Genomic DNA, 22,890 nt, shown 5'->3' on the forward strand with positions numbered 1-22,890 from the left:
AAAAACTCTTCCTGTTTGTTTTTTTTGCAGCATCTGCAGTTTTGTTATTGCACTGCTTTTACATTTATGAATAGTAAAACTACCCATACACTTCTATTTTTCGCAGTTGAGTATACGATGGCAAAATAAATATATAGATGGCTCTGTATGATTATCATGGATCAAAAATACAGAGGGAAAAAAGTTAAATGGCACTCCCAAAAATATGTTACGGGCTGTAATGTAACATTCCCAGCGAAAATAATATTATGCAACGCTGTGTTCTGTGTAGCGAGCATAGGATTCGATACTATTTTCGAATCTACTCGAAGGGTCACTTTTACCAAACGCTAAACGTATTTAAATAAAATTTTAAATACATTTTGTACTAACTGACAGACGTATGACAGGCTACTAAATACGTTTAGCGTTTGGTGAAATTCCACCTAACATATGGAAAAAACAAATGTCACTTTTGGAACTAACTTTGCCTTACATGTTGACAGTGACAGTTGACGATACGCAACGTTAACGGAGGTTCGAAACTTGTGCTCGCGACTCTGAAATCTCGCTGGTTTCCCCGTAACATTACGTTCTGACTGCGCGAATGCTCAGTGTCACATGTTACATACATTACACTTCGTAACGTTGGTCAGTTACCCACCTTTTAGCGTGTGGGTGACAAACTCTAGATTGATAGTTACTTAGATAAGTCTTGTATACCTACTTATTTGTAGTTTTGTACCAAATCAAAAATAGGATAAGTACTTAAGTACATTATAGTTACAACTTGTAACTTACAAGCCATTTCTGCAAGGCAGGCAACCAGGCAACCATTAGTTAAGCTCAAATGAATAGATTACCTATTCACTAGAGTTATCTAACTAGGTTAAGTATTTTTTTAAGTAAAGTACTTAAGTGTTGTTTCTGTACCTACAACTAAATGGTATTTTTGACTAAGGCATTTTCAGTCGATTGAACCCTATTATTTAATGCCATATCTGAAACTCAACTATTCAAACCTCTGATCAATCGCAGGTGACGACGGCAGCGAATAAAACAAAACAAATTCTACCTTTAGGTAGTCTGTTTCAAAGCCATTATTTTTATCATAATATAGTACGATTCATGTATTTTGCTCGCATAATTTGGTATTTGTATTAAGTAGTATAGTATTAGAACTACCTATAACGATATAATTAAATCGGTTCTACCTTTTTTGGCATAAGATTTATGGGTACAATTTAAATCATCACCAAAAAAAATAATTGTACGATAATACATTGCACCAAAAAAAATAATTAAAACCAAATTAATTAAATCAACTCCAAAATCGAAACCCCAAAAAAAAACGTTTACGTTCCGAAATAAATAAACACGCCTCCAAATAATTGCAAGTTTACAATAGAAAATCTTTTTCGTCGCCAAAACGGATAAATCATCACCAAATTATGCTATACTAAAATATAAACTTTGACACCAAAACTAAGTGTTCAATTTTTTTTTTATATCACCAAATTATCCTACCCAAAAACAATATAAAATATAGTATAAAGGTAATCGATTTACCTGTTAATTTTAATATGTAGGCATTTACGGCTTTAAGAGTGGTGCGGCATGAATTTTGAATTTGCGCGATGCGATTTGTGGACGCAATGTATTAATGTCTAGTACATCGACCTCAATACATCGCGGCAAATTCACCCCTTCTGGACAAGGTCAAATTTGAGCGGCGCCATCCCCCCGCGCCCGCATACTCATATACATACATTTACCTATCATCATCATGATCATCAGCCAATAATAATCCACTGTTGGACATAGGCCTCTCCCAAGGAGCGCCACAACACTCGGTCCTCGGCCTTCCTCATCCAACCACAACCCGCCTAAGGTCGTCAGTCCAGCGGGCAGGAGGGGGTCCCACGCTGCGTTTGCCTGTTCGAGGTCTCTACTCGAGAACTCGTCTACCCCAACAGTTATCGGTTCTTCGGCAGATATGACCAGCCCACTGCCATTTCAGCTTGCATATTTTGACAGCTATGTCAATAACCTTAGTCCTCTGACAGATAACCTCATTTCTGATACGATCCATCAGAGAAACCCCAAGCACCAAGCACTTAACTATAATAAATTGTATTTCAATTCCTTATTTCTACAGAATTTATTGGTACATGGCAAAATTCAAACACTCGGCCACACGAATGGGAGTCGAGATGGCGTAACGGATAGATTTTACTAGGCACATACTAATGATTTATTAATTCATAAAGCAATTTAAAAAGTGACTTTGTTTTGGGATAAGCTTTTTATTATTTGGTATAAACTTAATTTTTAATATTTACTTTTACTTTTTTTGGTTAGAAAGGATTATTAAAATGATACTAATAAAAGAATATATTGGTTACATCTATATAGCGATGATATACTTTATTTGGTTTGAAATAAATTTTAATGGTGTCAATATAGTTTTACAGTATGCAGTAAAAAATAATTTGGTTAATTTCAAAAATATTTTGGGAAGCATGATTTGGTGATGATTTATCCGTTTTGGCGGAGATTTTGAATTTATTGGCGGCAGTATCATATAATTTCTGGTGGAGGTTTAAATACAAGCCAAGATTTATTTGCCTAATCTCGTATTGCATAGTAAAGTTTGGTCAAAGTCTCGTTACGCCGAAAATCGTATGGCATAAATCTCGTTTAGTAAAAAGTTATTTCGCATAACATTGTTTAGCCTAATAATGGTATGGCCAAACCTTGAATAGCCTAATAATGCTATGGCATAGGTTTATACAAAGTAATAATATTCGTTTGGCTTTAACTTTGACGGAGCGTCTCCCTACATAGCGCAAACTGGTGCCTTGTATTGTTTCCGCTGTTTGGAAAACGCTCCGCTCCGCTTCGCTGCGCTCCGCTTTGGTTTTGATGAACATGTGCACCTAACACGCTCCTCCTCGCTTTGCTCGTCGTCGCACCTATTTTTAGGTTTCAATCTCATGGGGTTTGTAATAATTATACTTATTGGTCGTTAACTTTCGATTTTTTGATCATACAACATCGTGATTTTCGGGATGTAGGACGAAAATACCACAATTTATACATTTACCACATACTTAATATATTATTTATTAAGATAACATTAGGAGAAACAAGATTATACATAGGTATAGACGAACATAAATTTGAGCAAACGAAACTTAGGTGTTTAAAGATTGTGCCTAAAGAGTTTTAGACGAAACGAGCCTTATGCCACATAAGTCTTGGCAAAGTGATGGTTCGGCCAAAAAAGTTTAGACCATACGAGTTATGCGAAATGAGTTTTGGTCAATAAAGATTATGCGAGATGAGCGGAACCCAATTAAATCATTAAAAGAAATTAAATACTAAAAAATAAAAATAAGGGGTTAAATAAATGTTTTTTACATTAAAATAAGGGGTTATTTAAGCAGATACATAATAATATTAAATAAACTAATAAATTTTATCTTTTAGTTCAGTTTTCATAATTTTATTTACAATTAGGTTAGGCTTCATTAGTTAAATGTTAATTTATATTATAACCTTGAATAAAAAAAAAACTTATAATAGAAAACTTATATTTAACTAGATGTATAAATTTACAAGTTACATTACCTAGTTTTAAAAAAGATTTTTCCCTTAGTTATTTTAAAAAATTATAGGACGCATATTTTTTTTCCGTGGGAAGTATACCCGATGCTTGTGTTAATTAGGTATTGCTTACCAATTTTCATGAAAATCCATTCAGTATTTTTTTCGTGAAGCTGAATTTTATAAAGATAAAAATATAATAAAGATAAATAAAATTTATGCGACTTGCGCGGTAAAGTTTATATTGTATGATGTTGTAATAATTTAGGTAGTGCACCCAAACATTACATATAGAGGGAAACCACGGTGAAACTAAACGCACTTTTTTTATATCCGTGTTGTCCGGTGTTTGAAGACGCTTTGAAATCGCTTTCAATTTCTTCGTAGGAAAAATGTCGGGTGATACCGATAAAGCGAAAATCAGTGATAATCAGGTATAGTTGTGCAATATTAGTTTTTAGTATTTTTCTACCGGTCAATGTGCGTCTATTAAAACAATCCAGTGTTGTGAAATGGTGTTATTTCCGTGTTATATCACAAATGTTTGCCTGCGTCTCAACATGGCTGACAGAACGTTTTGCTTCCCGCTAAACGCGGGAACTGCGCCACGGAGGGATGTGATAATAGTGATTTATTCGCATTTAAAACTGTGAATGCCACATTGATCAGTTATCGAAACTGATTACAACGATCTAGGTTTCCTTATTTTGCATATTTTGACCACCCCCGCCCCTTTTGCATTTCGTTGCAGGGCCTTTGTTAACGTGCACGAAGTGTATGACATTGATAGGAAATCCGCATGACCTTGGTATTTAGTTTCTTGCGATTATTTAATTTATGAATCGCGAAAATAAGTATCTCCATTGAGTGGCGGCCTCGCGCCTGGCTTCTGCCGCTCGGAACTTGGGCGGCGATGTAAATAAACATAAGTATCCTCACCGGGGCCTTTATTACTGACATGAACATTTTTACACTTACATTTTTTTCTTCTGATGTATTCTAACATCGCAATTTACATTTGTATTTCAATACATTGACTCATATCTGATTGGGACAAAATTAGATTATGAACATTTACATAAAAAAATGAGCATAATGTGACTTGTGCTCTTGTATGGACTATGTTGCTATATGTATACAGCTGAATTTACTGTGACTATCCTAAATTGACGCGCAAAACTATACCTTAGTGTTAAGACTTAAGGTTCAAATTTCTTAGAGCTGCTACATTAGGTAAAATTGATTTGTATTGAAGAGTGGTGGTTGGTGTAGTCTATAATTTATTGTTTGCTGGCAATAAATATTGCACTTAAGATATTGGTACTAATTAAATTGCTATTTTGATAGTAACTTTGTTAACCTATCTGCTGCTATGAGTGTGAGCATCTAAAGGATATAATATTATGATTCTTGTCAGAATCTATCTATTTTTATTACTGTACTAATGTACTTAAATAATATTTAGATATTCCTTCATTCGAATTTTCCCGCCTTTAAACTTATACATGTTGTAGATGTTGAGGCAGGTCAGGTATTGTTACAATTTTATTCAGTTGTTCTCTGAACTCTTAATCATCCCCTACCGAATGGGCTTGTAACAAAACTCTATTAGTAAAAACCTCACAGTAAAATGTTTAATTAGTATTATATTATATGGCAATGTCATGATTTTTTTTATCATCATAAAAGAATAATAGAATATTAGAATCAATGTAATATAATAATAGAATATTAAAGGATTGCATTAAGTACTATGAAAAATGAATGCAGTATTTAAAAAAAAACATATATTTCTGATTTCCTGTTCAGGATGAAGACAAGAAGTCTGCAGCCGGTGACGGACAGACCACCGAGGATGAGTCCTCACAAGACTCCAAGGGTGAGTCTCTACCGCAACCGTCGGAGTCAAAGCCCGAAGGTAACACCGACGTAGACCCACCAAAAACAGAAGATAATAAACCACCAGAAGGTCAGCGTTGTAATGTTTTATTCCAAATTGTGATTGGGTCCCATGTTTCTTACACCGCACTCTCATCTACATCGCTAACTAATCTGTGGGGCTATGTGTGTGTTCATTTGTCATTTTGTCTAACCTGTGACACATCATTTTATGGTACAGTTGACTCCATAAATATGTACAGTCTGGGGCAAAAAAAACTAACCCATCTCAGCTAGCACTCTGAGAGGTGTCAAGTTTTTTTGCCACCTACTGTACCTTGTCAAAACTAAACTTCTGCATTTTTATTTTGACACGGTAATAAAGTGTAGTACAGATTATGGAGATAACTGTACATTTATGCACATTGCCATCTTGGTGAAAATTATTGTGTGTGGTAAGTATTGGTTAAGTGTGATGTCTAAATAATTTATAAACAAGCACCTACTTATTAACATTCTCATATATATATGTATAACTCACGGTGGAAATTTAAATCACTCATAAGTTTAGTTACAAGAATTCCCTTTTAGATAACTTTATTTTCCAAAGTATCCAAAGCCGAGACTCTTACATGAAAATAATAATAAATATCAACTTAAGTTTGACCAAACATCTTATACTTAAAGGAAATGGTAAAAATTTGTTAAAATGAATTTCAAGACGCTTTCACTGTATAATTTGGCTGTTTTAGCAAAACAGCCAAATTCACCAGTTCAGATTATCTCTCCCGCTCTCGCATACGCTCCAACTCTCTCTCGCCTATAAACAACTGACACTAGTGTTGCGTACGCGCAGGCGAGTCGAAGGAGGCGACGTCCAACGGCAAGTCCGTGCCCGAGACCGCCGAGGCCGACAGCGAGTCCAAGGATGACGACGACAAGAGCGACATGAAGCCAGACTCCAATAATAAGGTTAGTGTGGAAAAATGCAGGAAAAAACTTGTGTTGTTTTGTCTTGATATCTATTAGTTATCAAGGAGTCTACACACCAAACCCGCCGACCCGCCGACACAGCCCGGCGGCTTGGTGTCGGCGACCCAAACCCGCCAACCCGCCAATATGTGTCATGGGGCTGTGTCGATGAGTTAGTCGGCGGCAAGAAATCAGTACAACTTTTTTAGTTAGTGATTGCAGTGTGTACGAACGTGACGTGTTGTTTTTCTCAAATATTGCAGCCTACAATAAACATGGATACTGATGCTGATCTAATAATAGCAGCATGTGGAATAATTTTAGCTGGGTCCCTGAAGAGAAAACGACAGTGTTGGGTTAGACCAAGCTTAATGAGTCGCAGTCGTTACAATAACAGTGATAGAATAAAAGATTTAAGAACGGACGATTTGATTGTAAAAAGACCCTTACATTTTAAGACATTTATGTCGTTAACGTTTACCGACTTTGAATATTTACTAAGCATTGCACGCGCGGGTACGAGTCGCCGACATGATTCTTGAAACAAAGTCGCCGACACCAAGCCGCCGGGCTGTGTCGGCGGGTCGGCGGGTATGGTGTGTAGACTCCTTTAGTCTGTTAGAAGTTGCCTAGTTGTGTTAGGAATTCTACTAAACAAAGTAGCCTATGTACCTATCATTATGATAATATATCAAAAGCAGAACAGCCTAGCACGGGACGCAAGCCGCGCACTTCAAGACGTGACAAAAGTTTTCCGTCGCACTCGCTCTCGAAGCCCTGCGATGTGAGTGAGCGCGACGCAAAACTTATGTCGTGGCGTGAGCGTCTTGCGTCACTAGCTAGGCCTTCAGTATTACTTACTGTTCATTCGTGAAACAGTAAAAACATACGCATATATACTCACAAAGTATCGCCTTTACAAGATAAGTGTGATATTCAGGAGGAGAACGGAGAGACTCACGATGAAGAGGACGACGTGAAGGAGAACAACAAGGCCGCAAAGAAACCAGCGCCGCCCAAGAAGAAGGCCAAGAAAGAGGTAACACATGCTACTAACAATAAATAAATGCATAATAGTATAAATAAGGGGCTACACTAGCTAAGCTGAAAATAAGGGGCTACACTAGCTAAGCTGAAAATGAGGGGATATGTATTGTATGTATATTAAGGTCCATTTGAAAAAGCCCTTTAGGTACAGGAACTTCGCACCATCTCAGAATATAATAGAATAAGAGGATCGGAGATAAAGAAGCAGTAATGAAAATGGCGAATGAAAAGAAGCAGTAATTTACATTTTCTTTGAGCGTGTTAGTAGTGTTTGAATAAAGAGATCTTTTGAGCTCGTTACTAGAGCGCGATATAATAACAACACTACTATTGTACTCTTAACTCCATTCATGATCTCCACTATTGCTTCAGGATACTGAGGAAGAGGACGAGGAAGAAGAGGAGGAAGATGAGGAGGGCGAGGAGGAGGAGGAGGGCGAGGAGGGGGAGGGCGATGAAGAGGCCGATAAGAAGCCCGCCAAGTGAGTACCACGTCTACGGACCACTTTCAAGCTTAGGGACTTAGGGACTACTATTTGGCTGCAATATTTGCTAAAAAGCAAGAACATTATATACAATATTACGGATTTTATTGAATTAATATACAGAGGAGGTTAGTATTAATATTTATGTGGGGATAACAGCACAATAGACGGCATTATCGCTGAAAGTGATCGCTTCCAGGCATTACGTCAAGCCGCAGCGGTCACGGCCGCACCGCAAAAGTCGCTCCAATGTGTTTGTAGCGGGCCGCATTGTCATGTAAAATACAGACGAGCGCTGCGGCTCCACGTAATGTGCACGAATCTTAACTTATTTATGTTCGCCTAATCACGATCGATAAATTCTCGAAAACATATTCTATTCTTTTCTCTATTATGTAAGTATACTAAAGTCAGTCTCATCACCAGGGAGAAGAAGCCTCCAGTAAAGAAGGCGAAGAAGGACGACGACGAGGAGGGCGAAGACGAGGAGGAGGAGGGCGAGGACGAGGAGGGCGAGGAGGAGGAGGAGGAGGAGGAGGAGGAGGCCGCGCCCAAGCCGAAGCCTAAGAAAGAGGTAGGTGCTCATTGTATTGTATCTTTATGTTGGTAGAAGAGGAGGAGGCCGCGCCCAAGCCGAAGCCTAAGAAAGAGGTTTGTGCTCATTGTGTTGTTGTGTGTTTAAGTTGGTGTATTTGGACTATTGTTTCAGCATCATCAAGTATTTCGGCAAATTTAGAAGCTGTAACTATTCTATTCTTACACTCAATTAAAACTTTCACAAAGTTCACAGGTCTAGAAATCTCTAATGACAATATTGCTTTATTTATGTATGTAGATATACATACCTCGAATTGTCGAGGGTAGATGCCTCCTCATCATCAGCCTATAATCGTCTACAGCTGCAGCGGCAGCACCTACCTAGAAGTACTTTTCTTCTGTCATCTGCATACATTATGTGTCACAAGTTTGAGTGCGTGAAAACGTAAACTAGTGAAACTAGTGATAGTTTTCGAGAAACTATCAAACCTGTACTACACGTGCAATCTAACTCCGATATTTTTTGTAACATGGTGTATTGACCTCCGCAGCCGACAGAGCCGCCGGTGCCGGTGCCAGCCGGGAAGGGAACCCCGCTGGGACACATCAGCAACGTCGAGATCGCGCTCTCCAGGTTCAAGATCAACGACCAGAAGATGATGCACCAGTACCTGTATGGGGTAAGTGGAGACTGTGGAATCGCTGTCTTTGTATAAGTACAATGCGCTTAGGGTAAACATCTAGATTCTAGATGTGCAGGTTTCCTCACGATGTTTTCCTTTTTTGTAATGCTAAGGATACCTGGCGACACAAGACACTCAGTGTCACTACATAAATAAAATATACATCAAATTTCTACGAGTTTCCACAGTTGCGACACTGAGTTAAAGATGTAAATGCGTACCGTGTGGACCGACCGACACTAATGTAAAATTTTGTGTCGTGTGTTAGTGTCGTTTATCTTTACTTTAGATTAAGGGTATGTGGTACAGTCGTACATAAATTCCTTATTTACAAGACAAGACCTTATCCGTTTCACCACCGTTGTGGTCTAACACACAATTCTAACATACACCTGTATTACACAGCAACTGTGCATGGACCGCAACGTGAAGCGCAACGTGAAGAAGTTCAAGGGCTACCCGTGGGCGGCGGGCTCGGCCGACTACAAGGCCAAGTTGGAGGAGACCTGCAAGATGGAGCCCAAGCAGCTGCGCACCATGGCCGAGATGCTGGACCTGGAGAAGAAAGGTACACCATCAATTGTGCAAATTCAGTTATACAGTCTAGGGCAAAGAAACTGGATCCTTCTTCTCTTCCAAATAGATGTCAAAAGTAACTGGTCGTGTGAGCGTATGTGTTTGTTATTAAACGCGCGGGCAAGTGCTGGTGGGTTAACACTCTAGGAAGGTCAGCGGTCGACTCTCCTATGGTGACACCGCTACTGAGGGTAGGTTCTTTCTTAGCGTGTTATTTTTTAAGGAAAAAATTAACTTAATTTATCTGTCTATCAAAGTCTTGCTTTATTTTACAACAAGTTTTCACCAACCAACCCTAAAACCTGCCTATCTCCCCCAGGTTCAACCTCGGAGCTGGCGGCGCGGCTGGTGGGCTTCCTGCAGCAGCCCAGCGTGAACTCGCCACACGCACGCGGGTCCGCCAAGCCGCTGCCGCCGCCGCCCGCCAACACCCCCGGCGGCCGCCCGCGCCGCTCCGCCGCGCTCAAAGTCAACAGAGGTAACTGCGCTCTTTATAGTTATACTGTAATTATTAATTACGCTGCAGCGGCTAGAACCACTGCCCCATGGATCCCTGATGTCAGACTGCCGTCTGACTGAAGGTATAGTGCCTGTAGTTTATGACCAAGTCGTCGGGAATTACTCACTATAAATAAATACGTAGTTTAGAAAACGGGTATCGTGTACTTTTTCATTCTTATTTGGCACAAAAGTTAAACAATCTTTGTGTGTCTTTTTTGTGGAATTTCCAAAAGTGTAGAAGTATAGAATGACCCCTGAGGGTCACTCAGGCTTTCGGCTTATTATAACGAGCTATGGCGTTACGTTGTATGCCTTAAAACCTGATCGTTCAACCTTAACATAAACAGCGCGACAATGCCGCAAGTCCGCAATAGACAGAGCGGCTGAAATTATCCTGTAGTGAAAATAGCAATTGTAATCATGTTATCTTTGTAACAAAAAACTGTATTTAAATCGGTTCATACATTTCGCCACTACAATGTAACAGATAGACGCACGCATTACCAAATTATCATAGATACTCATCATTTGTTCAGTTCGGTCGCGGGTTAATAGAGCAAGGCCGTTCTCGAGATCATCAGTACAGAAGGACATAGGAACAAATAGGATAGACTCGCTCGGCATATATCTACAGCTTAGCTTCCCAAAGAAAAGTACAAAAGAATAAATGGACAAAAGAACACAGATTTCTTCTACCGGCAGTCCGCCCCTGTGATTCATTGCGCATGGATGCGATCGATGTTGGCTCGTGTGAATTTGTGAATACACTAAATATATTAAAAACTTGGTTTTTCAATGTCCTATTGACTGGAGCACTTGCACCAACAGTAACAAGGACTATGGCCGAAGCAGAAAATCATCTCTCGTTTAGTAACGAGGAGTATACGGAGATGCTTTTGATGTTCGGCTATGCCGACGGCGACGCGCGCGCCGCGAAACGCGAGTATCAGAGGCGGTTCCCGAAGCGTCGTTTGGCCGGCAGTCGCCTGTTTGAAAGACTTTACTACCGGCTCTCTGAGACTGGGTCTTTACGAGGTAATTTATCTGAGGGCCTAGTGCGAGTCTCACCGAGTGGAGAAAATTTAATGTGCGATGTATGGCGCTGAGGTAGTGCAGTACCGCTAGGTGGCGACTCTCTCGCGCCAAAGATTCGCGTTTACTTTTCACTGTTCGAACGGTGTAAAAACTCGTACTTCGCATGCTGATGGACCTCTATAGGTGGATGAAGGTTACTAAGGGCGGCTTGCGTGACTTCCTATTTAAAGATATTTTAATTTTAGTTAGCTAAACGCATTTATCTCAATAAACGTATTTATACTAAACACAAATTGTATTGTCTTGCATGGCTCATTTGAAGTTGTAATTTAGCTAAACGTATTTAGCACGTGTTACGTTTCATTCTATGCATATTTTCATCTAAACTTTTAAGTTTTTAAATGTTTACGGCTAGAAAAATGCGTAACCAGAAACAAATGCCGTCAAAATTTTACTGACACTGTCACTAAGTGACACTTGACACTACACAAACCATAGACCTACTACCTCTAGACTGGCAATCGCCGTGTGCACTATTCTCTTTCTCACTCAAACCATAGATGTTGCCGACAAAAAAATTAAACCTAAATATGGGGAAATTTAACTTATCATTATAACAAAAACAAAACTTGAGTATATCGTCGGTTGATAGGAAAAAGACACTAAAGGCTAATTTTTCAATAGCCAGATAAAAGTTTTGCTGGGAAATAATTTTGATGCTGTTGCGTCTCAATGTTTCTCAATGTTTGTATTACCCAGCTAACATTTATCTGAATATTGAAAAATCTGCCTTAGTGAGTTTTTCCTGTCAACCGACGATATAAGAAAAAAAACTTTACTCATACTTATTTGATTTCAATATAATTGTTTAATATACACAAACTGAGTTGATTGTATGATTCATTGTCTTCGTCCAATCGAAACAATCCTCTTCAAAATGTGCCGAACACAATTTTTGTATGTTTCTTTGGTTCCCAATTTGTGCGACCGGTAATGTCTATCCATTTTCTTGATATTTTTTTTTCTGTCGGAAACCTATGAAGCAGAGATAAATGGATGAGCATGAGCATTATAATCGTGGGCCAAATATGTGATGGGGTTTTTTTTAAAGGAAACACGTATTTCGTATCAATACAATAAACTTTATATTATACAGAAGAAATCACACATAGAAGAAAAAAACGAAACGAACGTTTCCTCACAATGAGAGGCACCTCATTTGAAAGAGGAGAATGACTTCTACAAAATACAATCTTCACAAAAACCGAATTCGTGCGCCCCATTTGTAAACCCAACCCGAGTCCGTTACAATTTCTAGTGTTTTCTTTGCATACTATAATATTTGTGGGTAAAATAAATTTTCAATAACTTGCAACACCATGTGATTTGTTATGATATGGTACCTCGTAATTTTTACTTAAAACTGATACTAAAAGATCTTACAGTATTAAAATTAGTATCGTTTTATATTAAAATCGAGCCAATAGATAGTACTATGATGAATGTAAGCTTGTTAAACTTGATAGTATCTACTTACATGTGAAAATATATCTCATCCATCATTCCATCGTGTTTTCGTTCAATATGCTCTATACAACCGAACAAAATCCACCCACCCATGTCACACACTCGTTAAGTGATGATAATAGTCTAATAAACTTAATAAACACCCACAAATCACTAGCAAATCAAAAATAAATAGCATTTAGAAAATTTTGTTGTAACTGTCAGCCTTTGTTTGGCACAGATTTTTCATTTGTTTCATTGTTTGGCACAGAGAACTGACGTAAACAGGCGCCTCAGCAAAAAGGACAAAAAACATTTACAGCTTAACGTTTCTTTCTTACGCTTAATGTAGCTAAGCGTCTCTTTTTCGCAATGTCAGAACTGTCACGATTATACCCCTGTGACACAAACAATAACAATGCCAAGATCTGTGTCAATGTCTACAACATAAGAATTGAATTGATTTCTCCCTCTTCTGCATCTCCTCTGTCCTCTCCATATCCCCTCTAGTTCTGTTCTCCTATGAAAGCGTTGCGTTAGCATACCTACAGATGTTGGAATTTCATTTCAGTTTGTGATAAAACTCAAAGTAAGTATGAGTGGAAAAAGTGGCTCACCAATATCAAGCAATACCATGAATGAAGGAAAACATCGCGAGGAAACCTACATATCTAGATTAAGCACATCTTGATATGTAAACACACCAACCCTCAGTGGACCAGCGTGGTGGGAAATGGTCCAAGCTTAGGAATTGTAATGGTACTAAGTATAGGTACGACATGCTTCATTGCCGCCATTTTTGACAGATACAATGCCACTAAACGTATTTAGCGGCGCTAAACAGCCAATTTTGGGTATTTAACTTTGACACTTCGATAAACGTATTTAAGAACAAAATTTTTGCTATGCAAGACGTTAATTGCATTTAACAACTTAAATGTGTTTATTTTACCCTTAAACACAATTATCATACGTTACGCAAGCCGCCCTAAGATTTGCATGTATAAAGAACTGGGGTATTCGGTGATAGGCACATGGTAAAGAAAGATAAAGTACATCAAAATATTATGGAAGGCACGTGGTAAAGTGAAGATAAAGTACATAAAAATATTATGGACTATCTACACGCTTCAACTGTATTGTATGGAGAATCTAAATACAGTTTAAGCTATAAATAAGAAATATAAAATTGTGTTGTCTATCTGTTACACTAAAAAAAACTACTGCGGGGTTTACTGTAAAAATGTATCTAGCAATAAGTTCGCCTGTATTATATATTATGTATGATATCAGTGACCGTAAAACTGTCTTTTCCTTTCAGGTTATTCAGATGAAGAATACGAGTCAGACCCTGAAACTAAAGTAAAAGGACCCAAACCAGTCAAAGATGGCAGTGAAGATTCTGATGTAAGTAAATAACATAATAACATATCACTACACGTACATACAGGGAGTCTCGTTATGAAATGTTTTTTTTTTGCATTTAGTGCAGATTCGTCTGTGTATTCATTCATTTGTTATCAGATCAGATCATGTTTTAGCTATAGGGCTGCCTATTGTGTAATGTAATGTAATGTATCCACTGTTTTGTGTTCTATTTGATCAATACATTTATAAGTCCACCCTTTGTACTTTTATTTGTAATATTTGTACAATAAAGAATTAAATAATCATAATACTCCATTCTATCCTCAGGGTTCGTTCAACCCGAGCGGCTCCGAAGAGGCGGACTCAGACTTCGACCCCGAGGGCGGGGAGAGCGCGAGCGGCGGCGCCACGCGCAAGCGCAAGTCCACGGGCCGCCGCCGCTCCAGCAAGGGCAAGCGCGGCCGCAAGTCCAAGCCGGGACGGGGGAAGGTATGACTCATCACCTATTCTATTCTATTATGTGTGGGGGTGTAAGTACCTGCACCTGGCTCTCTCCAGTGGATCCTTTGTGCATATCCCCAAGGTCTAAACTGCCTTCCTAAGCTTGGACCATTTCCCACCACGCTGGTCCACTGTCGTCACATATCTAGATTTAGCACATCTAGATATCACATATCTAGATGTGCTAAATCTAGATATACAGGTTTCCTCACGATGTTTTCCTCCACCGTAACTTAAGTTAAAAGAACTCATTGGTACATGTCAACGCCGGGATTCGAACCCGCATCTCTGGCGTGAAAAGCGGGCGCTTACCCGACTGAGTTACCACCGCTCCTATGACTCATCACCATTATTTTAGTGTTTTAATAACGTGCGGATTTGATCACGCATCCCGCATGCGATCATACAAGTATTCATCGTAACGCGTAAAATATGCACTTTCGTGCTTTTTTTGGGTCCAGTCAAAATTACTATGTGTTATGAGAACCCTGAAAGCATCCGAAGTTCTTATATTATGCCATTTAAATTAATGTGCTGGATAGTAAACAACACATGACACTTAGGGCTTGTACACAAAACTGCGTTGACGTCGCATCGCAAAAACGTGCTACAGGAATCAAGCATTTGCCCTAAAAAAAACTGGCGACTGTTAGTCGCAGATTTTGCGATGTGACGCCGCAACGCAGTTTTGTGTACAAGCCCTTAGGACATATTTACCGCAGTTTGTAATGGGCGGCTGTTTCCCCGCAGGGCAAGAAGGTGGGCCGCGGCAAGAAGGCGCGCTCGGACAGCGAGGAGGAGAGCGACAAGTCGGAGAGCGACAGCGACGCCGAGTCGGCCAGCGACGCCGACGACTCTGACGCCAGCGTACGTATCCTACTTCCTACTAATATTATAAAGGCGAAAGTTTGTGAGTATGTGTGTGTGTATGTTTGTTACTTCTTCACGTCAAAGCGGCTGAACCAATTGTAATGAAATTGGGTAGGTATGGAGTTAGCTGACACCATGGATTAACACAATACTTTTACCGCAGAATTCCCATTATTTCAAACGCAAACGATTTCTGCCATAGCGCTGTCTATAGGTTGTGGTCTGTGGTGTCCTGTGTAAAGATGAAAGACTATACTGAGAGCACAAGAAAAGCTTTACAAGCAGACTAAGACTTTCTACATAGTATTATTATTCTTGGTCAGATTTTTTACATATAATCTGCTAAGCGTGGAGATTATTGTAGAACCCTCAAGATATATTCATTATGTTCTGCGATGGACGCAGTTAGTTCATTATGCAAATTATTTGTGTCTTTCAATATTAACTCTTATGCGTATCACAACAGGAGCCGAAGTCGAAGCGCGGGCGCCCGGCGCCGGTGGCCAAGGGCCGCAAGGGACCGGTGGCCAAGTCCGCCGCCAAGGCGACACCAGTCAAACGGAAACCCCCCACCCCGCCAGGTAAGCTTCACTACTCAATCATCATCAGCCTGTTATCTGTTCTGCAAGTCACTCTACCGCTCAAAGTCACTGATTATGGTTCAACGACTAACTGATCGCATGTAAAAGCACAAACAATGAACAAAAAAAAACTATTATTTTCTCTGTTCGACATACGGGAGCGTATAACCATTAACTGGCTACGGTATTTGGCAAACTAGAGGGTGCCTCTAGCGTTCTTAACTTTAAAATTTAGAAAGATAGATAGAATATTCTTTATTTGTACACAAGAATAGATTATACAAAGCTTAAATACAAACACATAGGTACAAAAAAGCGGTCTTATCACTAAAAGCGATTTTTTCAAGACAACCTTTGGGTGGAAGAATATTTAGTATTTTTATGACGTCTTGTGCCTTTCTTGGGCCCTGTGCTGCGATTGTCTATTGAGCGTGAATGTTAGATGTTGCTTCTAAATTTTTGCCTTAATATTTTGTTGAGTACAAACATATCCACATCAATTACTCATATTGCGTCTCTTTCTCAAATTTCACATAATTAACAAACCCATTAACCCTCCAGCCAAGAAGAAGCCGGCGGCCAGCGCGAAAGCCAAGCCAGTGAAGAAGGGCAAGAAGGCGTCCTCGGAAGAGGAGTCTGAGGACGGCAGCGGCGAGGACGAGGACGCGGGCAGCGAGGAGGAGGAGGAGGAGAGCGGGGACGAGTCCGACCCGCCGGCGGACAAGAAGGCCAAGCGCCCGCCCACGGTGAGCTGAGCACTTGTCTCTTTCTTTTGCACTTATTCACTTCACTACAGTCGTCGAAATACATAGAACAACGCGGACTCGGGTGTACCCTCGGGAAGCGTCATAGCGATCTTTCTTGATACAAAAAAGTCTGCCAATTTTTGCGGGGGGAAATTTTACCGTTTACCATGATTATGTCTCATGGGACATATCATTATGAGTTTTAATTCCCAGCAATAAGGGTTACGTGAAGTGACATTTAATAATGAACACAGTGTCTTCATTTTTCTTGCCAATGGATGTAACAATTATCGATAAGTGTTATCGATGAATTCGAGAACATGGGTTAGAAATACTAATTTCAAATTAATTAGGTATAGTTAAATTTAATTAGGAATGATTAATAAACGAAGTCACCCGCTTTACGCTGTACATTTATACTCACGTGATAGGTCGCGAGCCTTCGGGCGGCCTCTGACTAGGCTTAACGACTGCTGCCGAAGCAGCAACCGGGACCCACGGCTTAACGTCCCGTCCGAAGCACGGAAGCGTCCAGAAAAGAACCATTTGAAATTGGTAACTCATGCTGTACCTGCCAATGGCTGACCGTGTCAGTTGTTGCTTAACCTCAGTGATCAGTTACGATTACTGAAGCCAATTCGACTACGGACGCTTCCCAACTATGACATTTTTTGTCGATTAATACATATCTGCATATACCGGTACATCACTATTGCATTTTTTTTACATAGGTTGCTAGGAAACAGCTAATAACAATAAACCATGACCAAATCTGTGATCAAATCCTGAATCCGGATATTCTATGAATTGAAGCTGTCATTTTAGTATGTAAACAAATCATTTTCTATGAAACGAACGCTTTGCCAACTAGATTGAGTCTAGTGTAAATTGAGACTGCAACTAGTTTTTATAAATCGGTGGGCCTTTCTGGCCTACCACCCCGCCAGAGGGGAACGTCTGCCTATTTCGTCTCCAGACCATTCATACTCAATGTCGAAATATAATAGGCCCGTTTGGACAGCTAGAAAATGTATGGGATGACAGCTGGTGTCAAATCTAAATCATAAAAAAATCTAAACAATAAGAGTAACTTTCGATGCTTCTAAAGTTATTTTTTCTTTCAGCCGTTAAAAATAAGCCAGATTATGTATCTTTTTATGTATTTCATAAAATCAAGAGTAAATAGCAAATTTGTGTAGCTGACCAAACGGGCCTATTATATTTCGACGACGTTATACAACTTATTATTATTTCTCCCGACACGCTAAACCCGTGTAGCCATAGAATGCGCGCGGCACGTCGCAGCTCGAACATTGCCGTCTGATATATAGGTTTGCCGCGGTCGAACATGGCTCGCGCGGCAGCATTCGATAAGCGTTTTTAGTAGAAAATCAAATTTATTTCCACTGCCACCCACGACATCGCCAGCCGATGTTACAATGGTTTTCTATACAATCTATTCTATTGAGCGCATTTTTTATTGACAGCAAGAAAGAGTTCATAGTTAGTAGAGTAATAACATAAATTTACCTCTATTTTACTGTTTTATTGCGATAGGCATTTTAAGTGCGACGCGGATGACCTATGATGCGACGGATGGCAGGACGTCAACGTGCGGACGGTCCGCATCGCACTGAATCGGGCCTAATGCCCTTACCATACTAACACTTAACATCTCGTGTGCAGGACGACGAGATCAAGAAGTACGTGAAGCAGATCCTGGAGGGCGCCAACCTCGAGGAGATCACCATGAAGACGGTGTGCAAGCAGGTGTACAGCCACTACCCGGACTTCGACCTCGCGCACAAGAAGGACTTCATCAAGGCCACCGTCAAGTCGGTAAGTGCTGTACAAGCATCATCATCATCAGCCTATAGCAGTCCACTGCTGGACGTAGGCCTCTCCCAAAGCACGCCACTGGATGCGATCTTTAGCTTTCCGCATCCAATCATAACCAGCCACCTTTCGCAAGTCGTCACCCCATCTAGCCGGAGGGCGTCCCACACTACGTTTGCCTAGTCGCGGCCTCCACTCCAGAACACGTTTACCCCATCGGTCATCGGTTCTTCGACAGATGTGACCAGCCCACTGCCACTTAAGCTTACTAACTCGGTGAGCTATGTCGGTGACTTTAGTTCTCTGTCGGATTACTTCGTTCCGGATGTGATCTTTCAGAGCTGTACCACTCACTCTATACAACTATTTGTCAGTGAGCGTATGAGACAGGTTCTGAAATAGAAAATGAAAACCAACGGCTCCATTCGTTCGAGTATTTCATCATCATCATCAGCCTATAGCAGACTACTGCTGGACGTACGTAGGCCTCTCCCAAAGCACGCCACTGATAGCTTTCATATCATCAATTAGAGGCACTATGGCAGAACGGTTCATGGACCAGGCAAGCAGACTAGTGATGTAACGAATATTCGCATTCGCATTCGCGAATATTCGCATTTTTTTGGATATTCGCATTCGCATTCGCAAAATTTTGTGCGAATGAATGCGAATATCAGTACTTATTAAAAAACTATTTGAAAATAATGGTAGATAGGTTAACAAAATCTAAATCCATTCGTCTATAACCTTTTTATTACAAGTTATCCTGTTAATCACATTTCCAGTCTTACTTTATCATTTGGTATTATTTATTTGCTTTGGGAAATTAAACTTTACATATTATAGTTAATAGTTTTATAAGACCTAAACATAATAAAAAAAGCGTATTTTGACAGTATACAGGGTTATTTGCAAGTAGACCTGATCCTTTCAGGAAGGTGATAGAGGAAGGCCTTTTTCAGTCGATTGAACCCTATATTGCATTAGCCAAAACTTAACCATTTCTAAAATATTTAATATTTAAGTTTTTTTTTATTTTTTTGTCAAATTGTTATGCTTAACACCGAAAATAAAAAAAAACTAGCCATATTTCAATATTTTTTTGTTGTTTTGCATAAAATTCGATTTTTTTGAAAAACATAAAAAAACTTACATATTCAATATGTTAGAAATGGTTAAGTTTCGGACAATGCATTATAGGGTTCAATCGACTGAAAATGTCTTCCTCTATCACCTCTTGAAAGGATCAGGTCTACTTTACCAATAACCCTGAATGTCAGAGCAAGACAGCCATAGATTTAAATATTTTAAATGTTTCGTGTAAGTCGTCCTCAGAAACCGCACACAGTCGCAATATGTCGTAACAGTTACGGGGCTTACTAAAGTGTACTTTAAAAAAAACTGCGACAATTATTGGCTAGTCTGATTCGGAATGCGTCTTGAACGGAATGTACCTCGTCCAGTACTAGATAGTCACCAAACCATGCAAATGGCCCCAAATTTTAACACAAACTGAATATTCGCATTCGCATTCGCGAATGTCAATATCAGATATTCGCATTCGCATTCGCATTCGCGAATGTCCAAAAACACACATTCGTTACATCACTAAAGCAGACATTTATGACCAGGCCACTGCCTCTTTAGCTTGCATATAAAATATGACAAATGTGTTATTTTATATATTTTTTATAATCTATTCGTTTTTTTTGTTCTTCTATTTTATGTTCTATTGTTTTGATTTTCTTTTTTCTTTGTTACAGAATATTTAAGATGTTAAAAGTTAAGGGCGCAATGTAGATGTCGACATAGTGTATACCTACTAGAGTTACAAGGAAAATAGCTATATATTATTACAATAATAATATATTTTTAAAATTAATTAATTTGCAATCAATATGTGAAATGGAAATCGCCCGCTTATTCGAAAAGGTAGTGTTTTCGTTTTAATATTTTTTATCTGCATGCATATTTTTTATTTCTTTTAAGAATACAATTTTAGTTTGTTTTCATTTAATTATTTGAAATCTTCATGAACTTCTAATTTCACTCGTATTGCACTCATTTGGTAGAATACGGTAGACCAAATCAGACGAAGTTTTTTTTGAGGCCAAGACGTGGTCGTGCTTCATATCTCTACCCTTGGAAGTAAATACTTCTACCTTTACCTATATCTATTTAGAGTTGCCTCCATTATTTGCCCTGTTGAAAGACCAGAAGTGTTACACGGGTTCATTTTACTAACATGTATTTATTTATATTCCAGCTCATATCATCGTGAGCAGTGACCATTCGGCCGCCATCACGTTCATAGTCAACTAAGCTCCACATTTAAACAAAACTTAGCATAAACTGGCACCGCGCTGGCTACGTCTCGAGATCGGATACTTTCGCTTTTTAATATCAAAAATAATACACTACTTTCGGACACTCGCAGTTTGTTATCCTCTTTTAAGTTTTAAGTTTGTTTCGTCCGATCTCGGAGCTCAGCGGCGCGGTAAAAGAATATATAATTTAATGTTGTAGGAATAATTTCCCTAGGATAAGAATAATTCCGTAAGACAGTCACGTAAGGTTTGTTTTTATTAAGGACATTATATTTTGTATTTTGTGTCTACTATTGACTTAATTTTTTATATATTGATGTGATAGCGAATATCACAGCCTTTAGTTGAGTGACTAAGCAAATTCGGGCTTGTGTGTCCACCAATCAAATGAAGTTACTTATTTTTCCACAAAATTATATAGTTTGAACGGGACAGATCGGGACCATTTTGTTTGACAAGAGCGCAGCACGAGTCTGTGAAATTTGCGAATCAGTCACCTACTTATAGTACATAATACTATGTATGAATTATTTGACATCGGAAGGGTATCATTGTACAAAAGTCTTTCTATATTTCGGCTAAAATACTAAGATTTAATTGTTATAATATTGGTTTAAAAAATATTTCGTAAATTTTTATTTTTTTATAGTAGTCTGCAAATTGCAGTTCAAAATTTGGCGTAAACCTACTTATTTTAAGTGTATTTTAAGGTGTGTAAATAATACACTCTGTGTCTAAGTTTGTATAATTTTGGGATGATTCAAAAGTAGTTTACACCAAATAATTACAAAAAATAATTTGCCTACATAAATAATTTACACCCTAAATACAAATGCGTCCCGCCATGAATTTCATAATGATTATTTTTTATACCCAATGGTAAATGTTATCAAACTTTAGGCAGCAAATTGTGGATTATTTTAATCTTCAAAAATGTTTAGTTCAAGATAAGACATCACTATCACAGCTACTATGTCATAATATGCGTATAACATTGCGAATGTTGAAATAATCGACAATGATTCTAGATGTACCTATTGTTATTGTATTTGTTATTATTTACCAAGCTATGTTCCAGTGTCTGATTCACTCAGGCTCTTTATTGTGTTCATTCGTTATGATTGGTTGGCTTATTTATGATACGCATAGTAATAGTACAATTTGGAAGCGCGTAGATACAGTAACATTGTGAAATGACGAAATACCTAACCCATATTTAAATGGCAATCCATATCAACACTATTGAAATACCGCAGCTCAGATCACAATTTAGAATAAGTTACATATTCGCTTGACGATTTGTGGGTGCTTCTTGGCATTTGTAGCGTTCAATATGTTGTCATGTAACAGTAACCTGTGTTGTTGGCCGATGCGTCAGTCCGTGGGTGTAGCTAGGCTAGGGGTTGGGGCGCGCCGCGACCCGCTATTTTTCGATATCTATAAACGCACGTCTCTATTTTTGAATGCATTTACTACTAACCTGAGTCTTCATTATGTTTTTATAGACTAAGGTTCTTCAAATGACCTACAATTTTAGTTATATCTTTGTTACTGCTTCAACACTTCGCTTGCCTCTCGGCGCGATCCAACTCTTCGATTATAAGATAGACATTAAATGTGTATTTGTGAATTTTAATCTTATTTTGGTTGACGTTTCTTTATTTACGTGTAAATGGCCGAGATCTGTAGCTTAGTAGCGACGGAGTGATAGCGTGTGATTGGTTCCCTTTTACAATTGGATAAAATAGATAATGAAGTAAAAAGGTAAATAAAATAATAATCGCTTTTTTATTTTACTCCCTGTCCTTTTGTACATATTATAAAATATACAGTATCATACATTAATTAATAGA

General features: G+C 38.8%; 1 protein-coding gene across 4 annotated transcripts; it reads left to right on the forward strand.

Moving 5' to 3' along the window:
- Positions 1 to 3,873: 3,873 nt before the first annotated feature.
- Positions 3,874 to 22,264, forward strand: LOC105380946 (protein DEK). 4 transcript variants are annotated; one of them, XM_048628230.1, is made up of 17 exons: positions 3,874 to 4,022; positions 5,398 to 5,557; positions 6,323 to 6,438; positions 7,379 to 7,477; positions 7,858 to 7,967; positions 8,397 to 8,498; positions 8,579 to 8,621; positions 9,059 to 9,187; positions 9,596 to 9,758; positions 10,086 to 10,244; positions 14,130 to 14,215; positions 14,504 to 14,665; positions 15,428 to 15,544; positions 16,014 to 16,128; positions 16,690 to 16,874; positions 18,561 to 18,713; positions 20,977 to 22,264. In XM_048628230.1, the coding sequence occupies exons 1-17, from the start codon at positions 3,981 to 3,983 to the stop codon at positions 20,989 to 20,991; spliced, it is 1,956 nt and encodes a 651-aa protein (XP_048484187.1). In that variant the 5' UTR covers positions 3,874 to 3,980; the 3' UTR covers positions 20,992 to 22,264. The 4 variants fall into 4 exon arrangements, with proteins under 4 accessions (XP_048484187.1, XP_037965797.2, XP_037965798.2 ...); XM_038109869.2 differs by lacking the exon at positions 8,579 to 8,621 and having other exon boundaries at positions 8,397 to 8,544; XM_038109870.2 differs by lacking the exon at positions 8,579 to 8,621 and having other exon boundaries at positions 5,398 to 5,467; positions 8,397 to 8,544.
- The last annotated feature ends 626 nt before the right edge of the window (positions 22,265 to 22,890 follow it).

Source organism: Plutella xylostella, chromosome 20 (genome assembly GCF_932276165.1).
Source record: "Plutella xylostella chromosome 20, ilPluXylo3.1, whole genome shotgun sequence".
In the NCBI taxonomy this organism is placed as follows: Eukaryota; Metazoa; Arthropoda; class Insecta; order Lepidoptera; family Plutellidae; genus Plutella; species Plutella xylostella.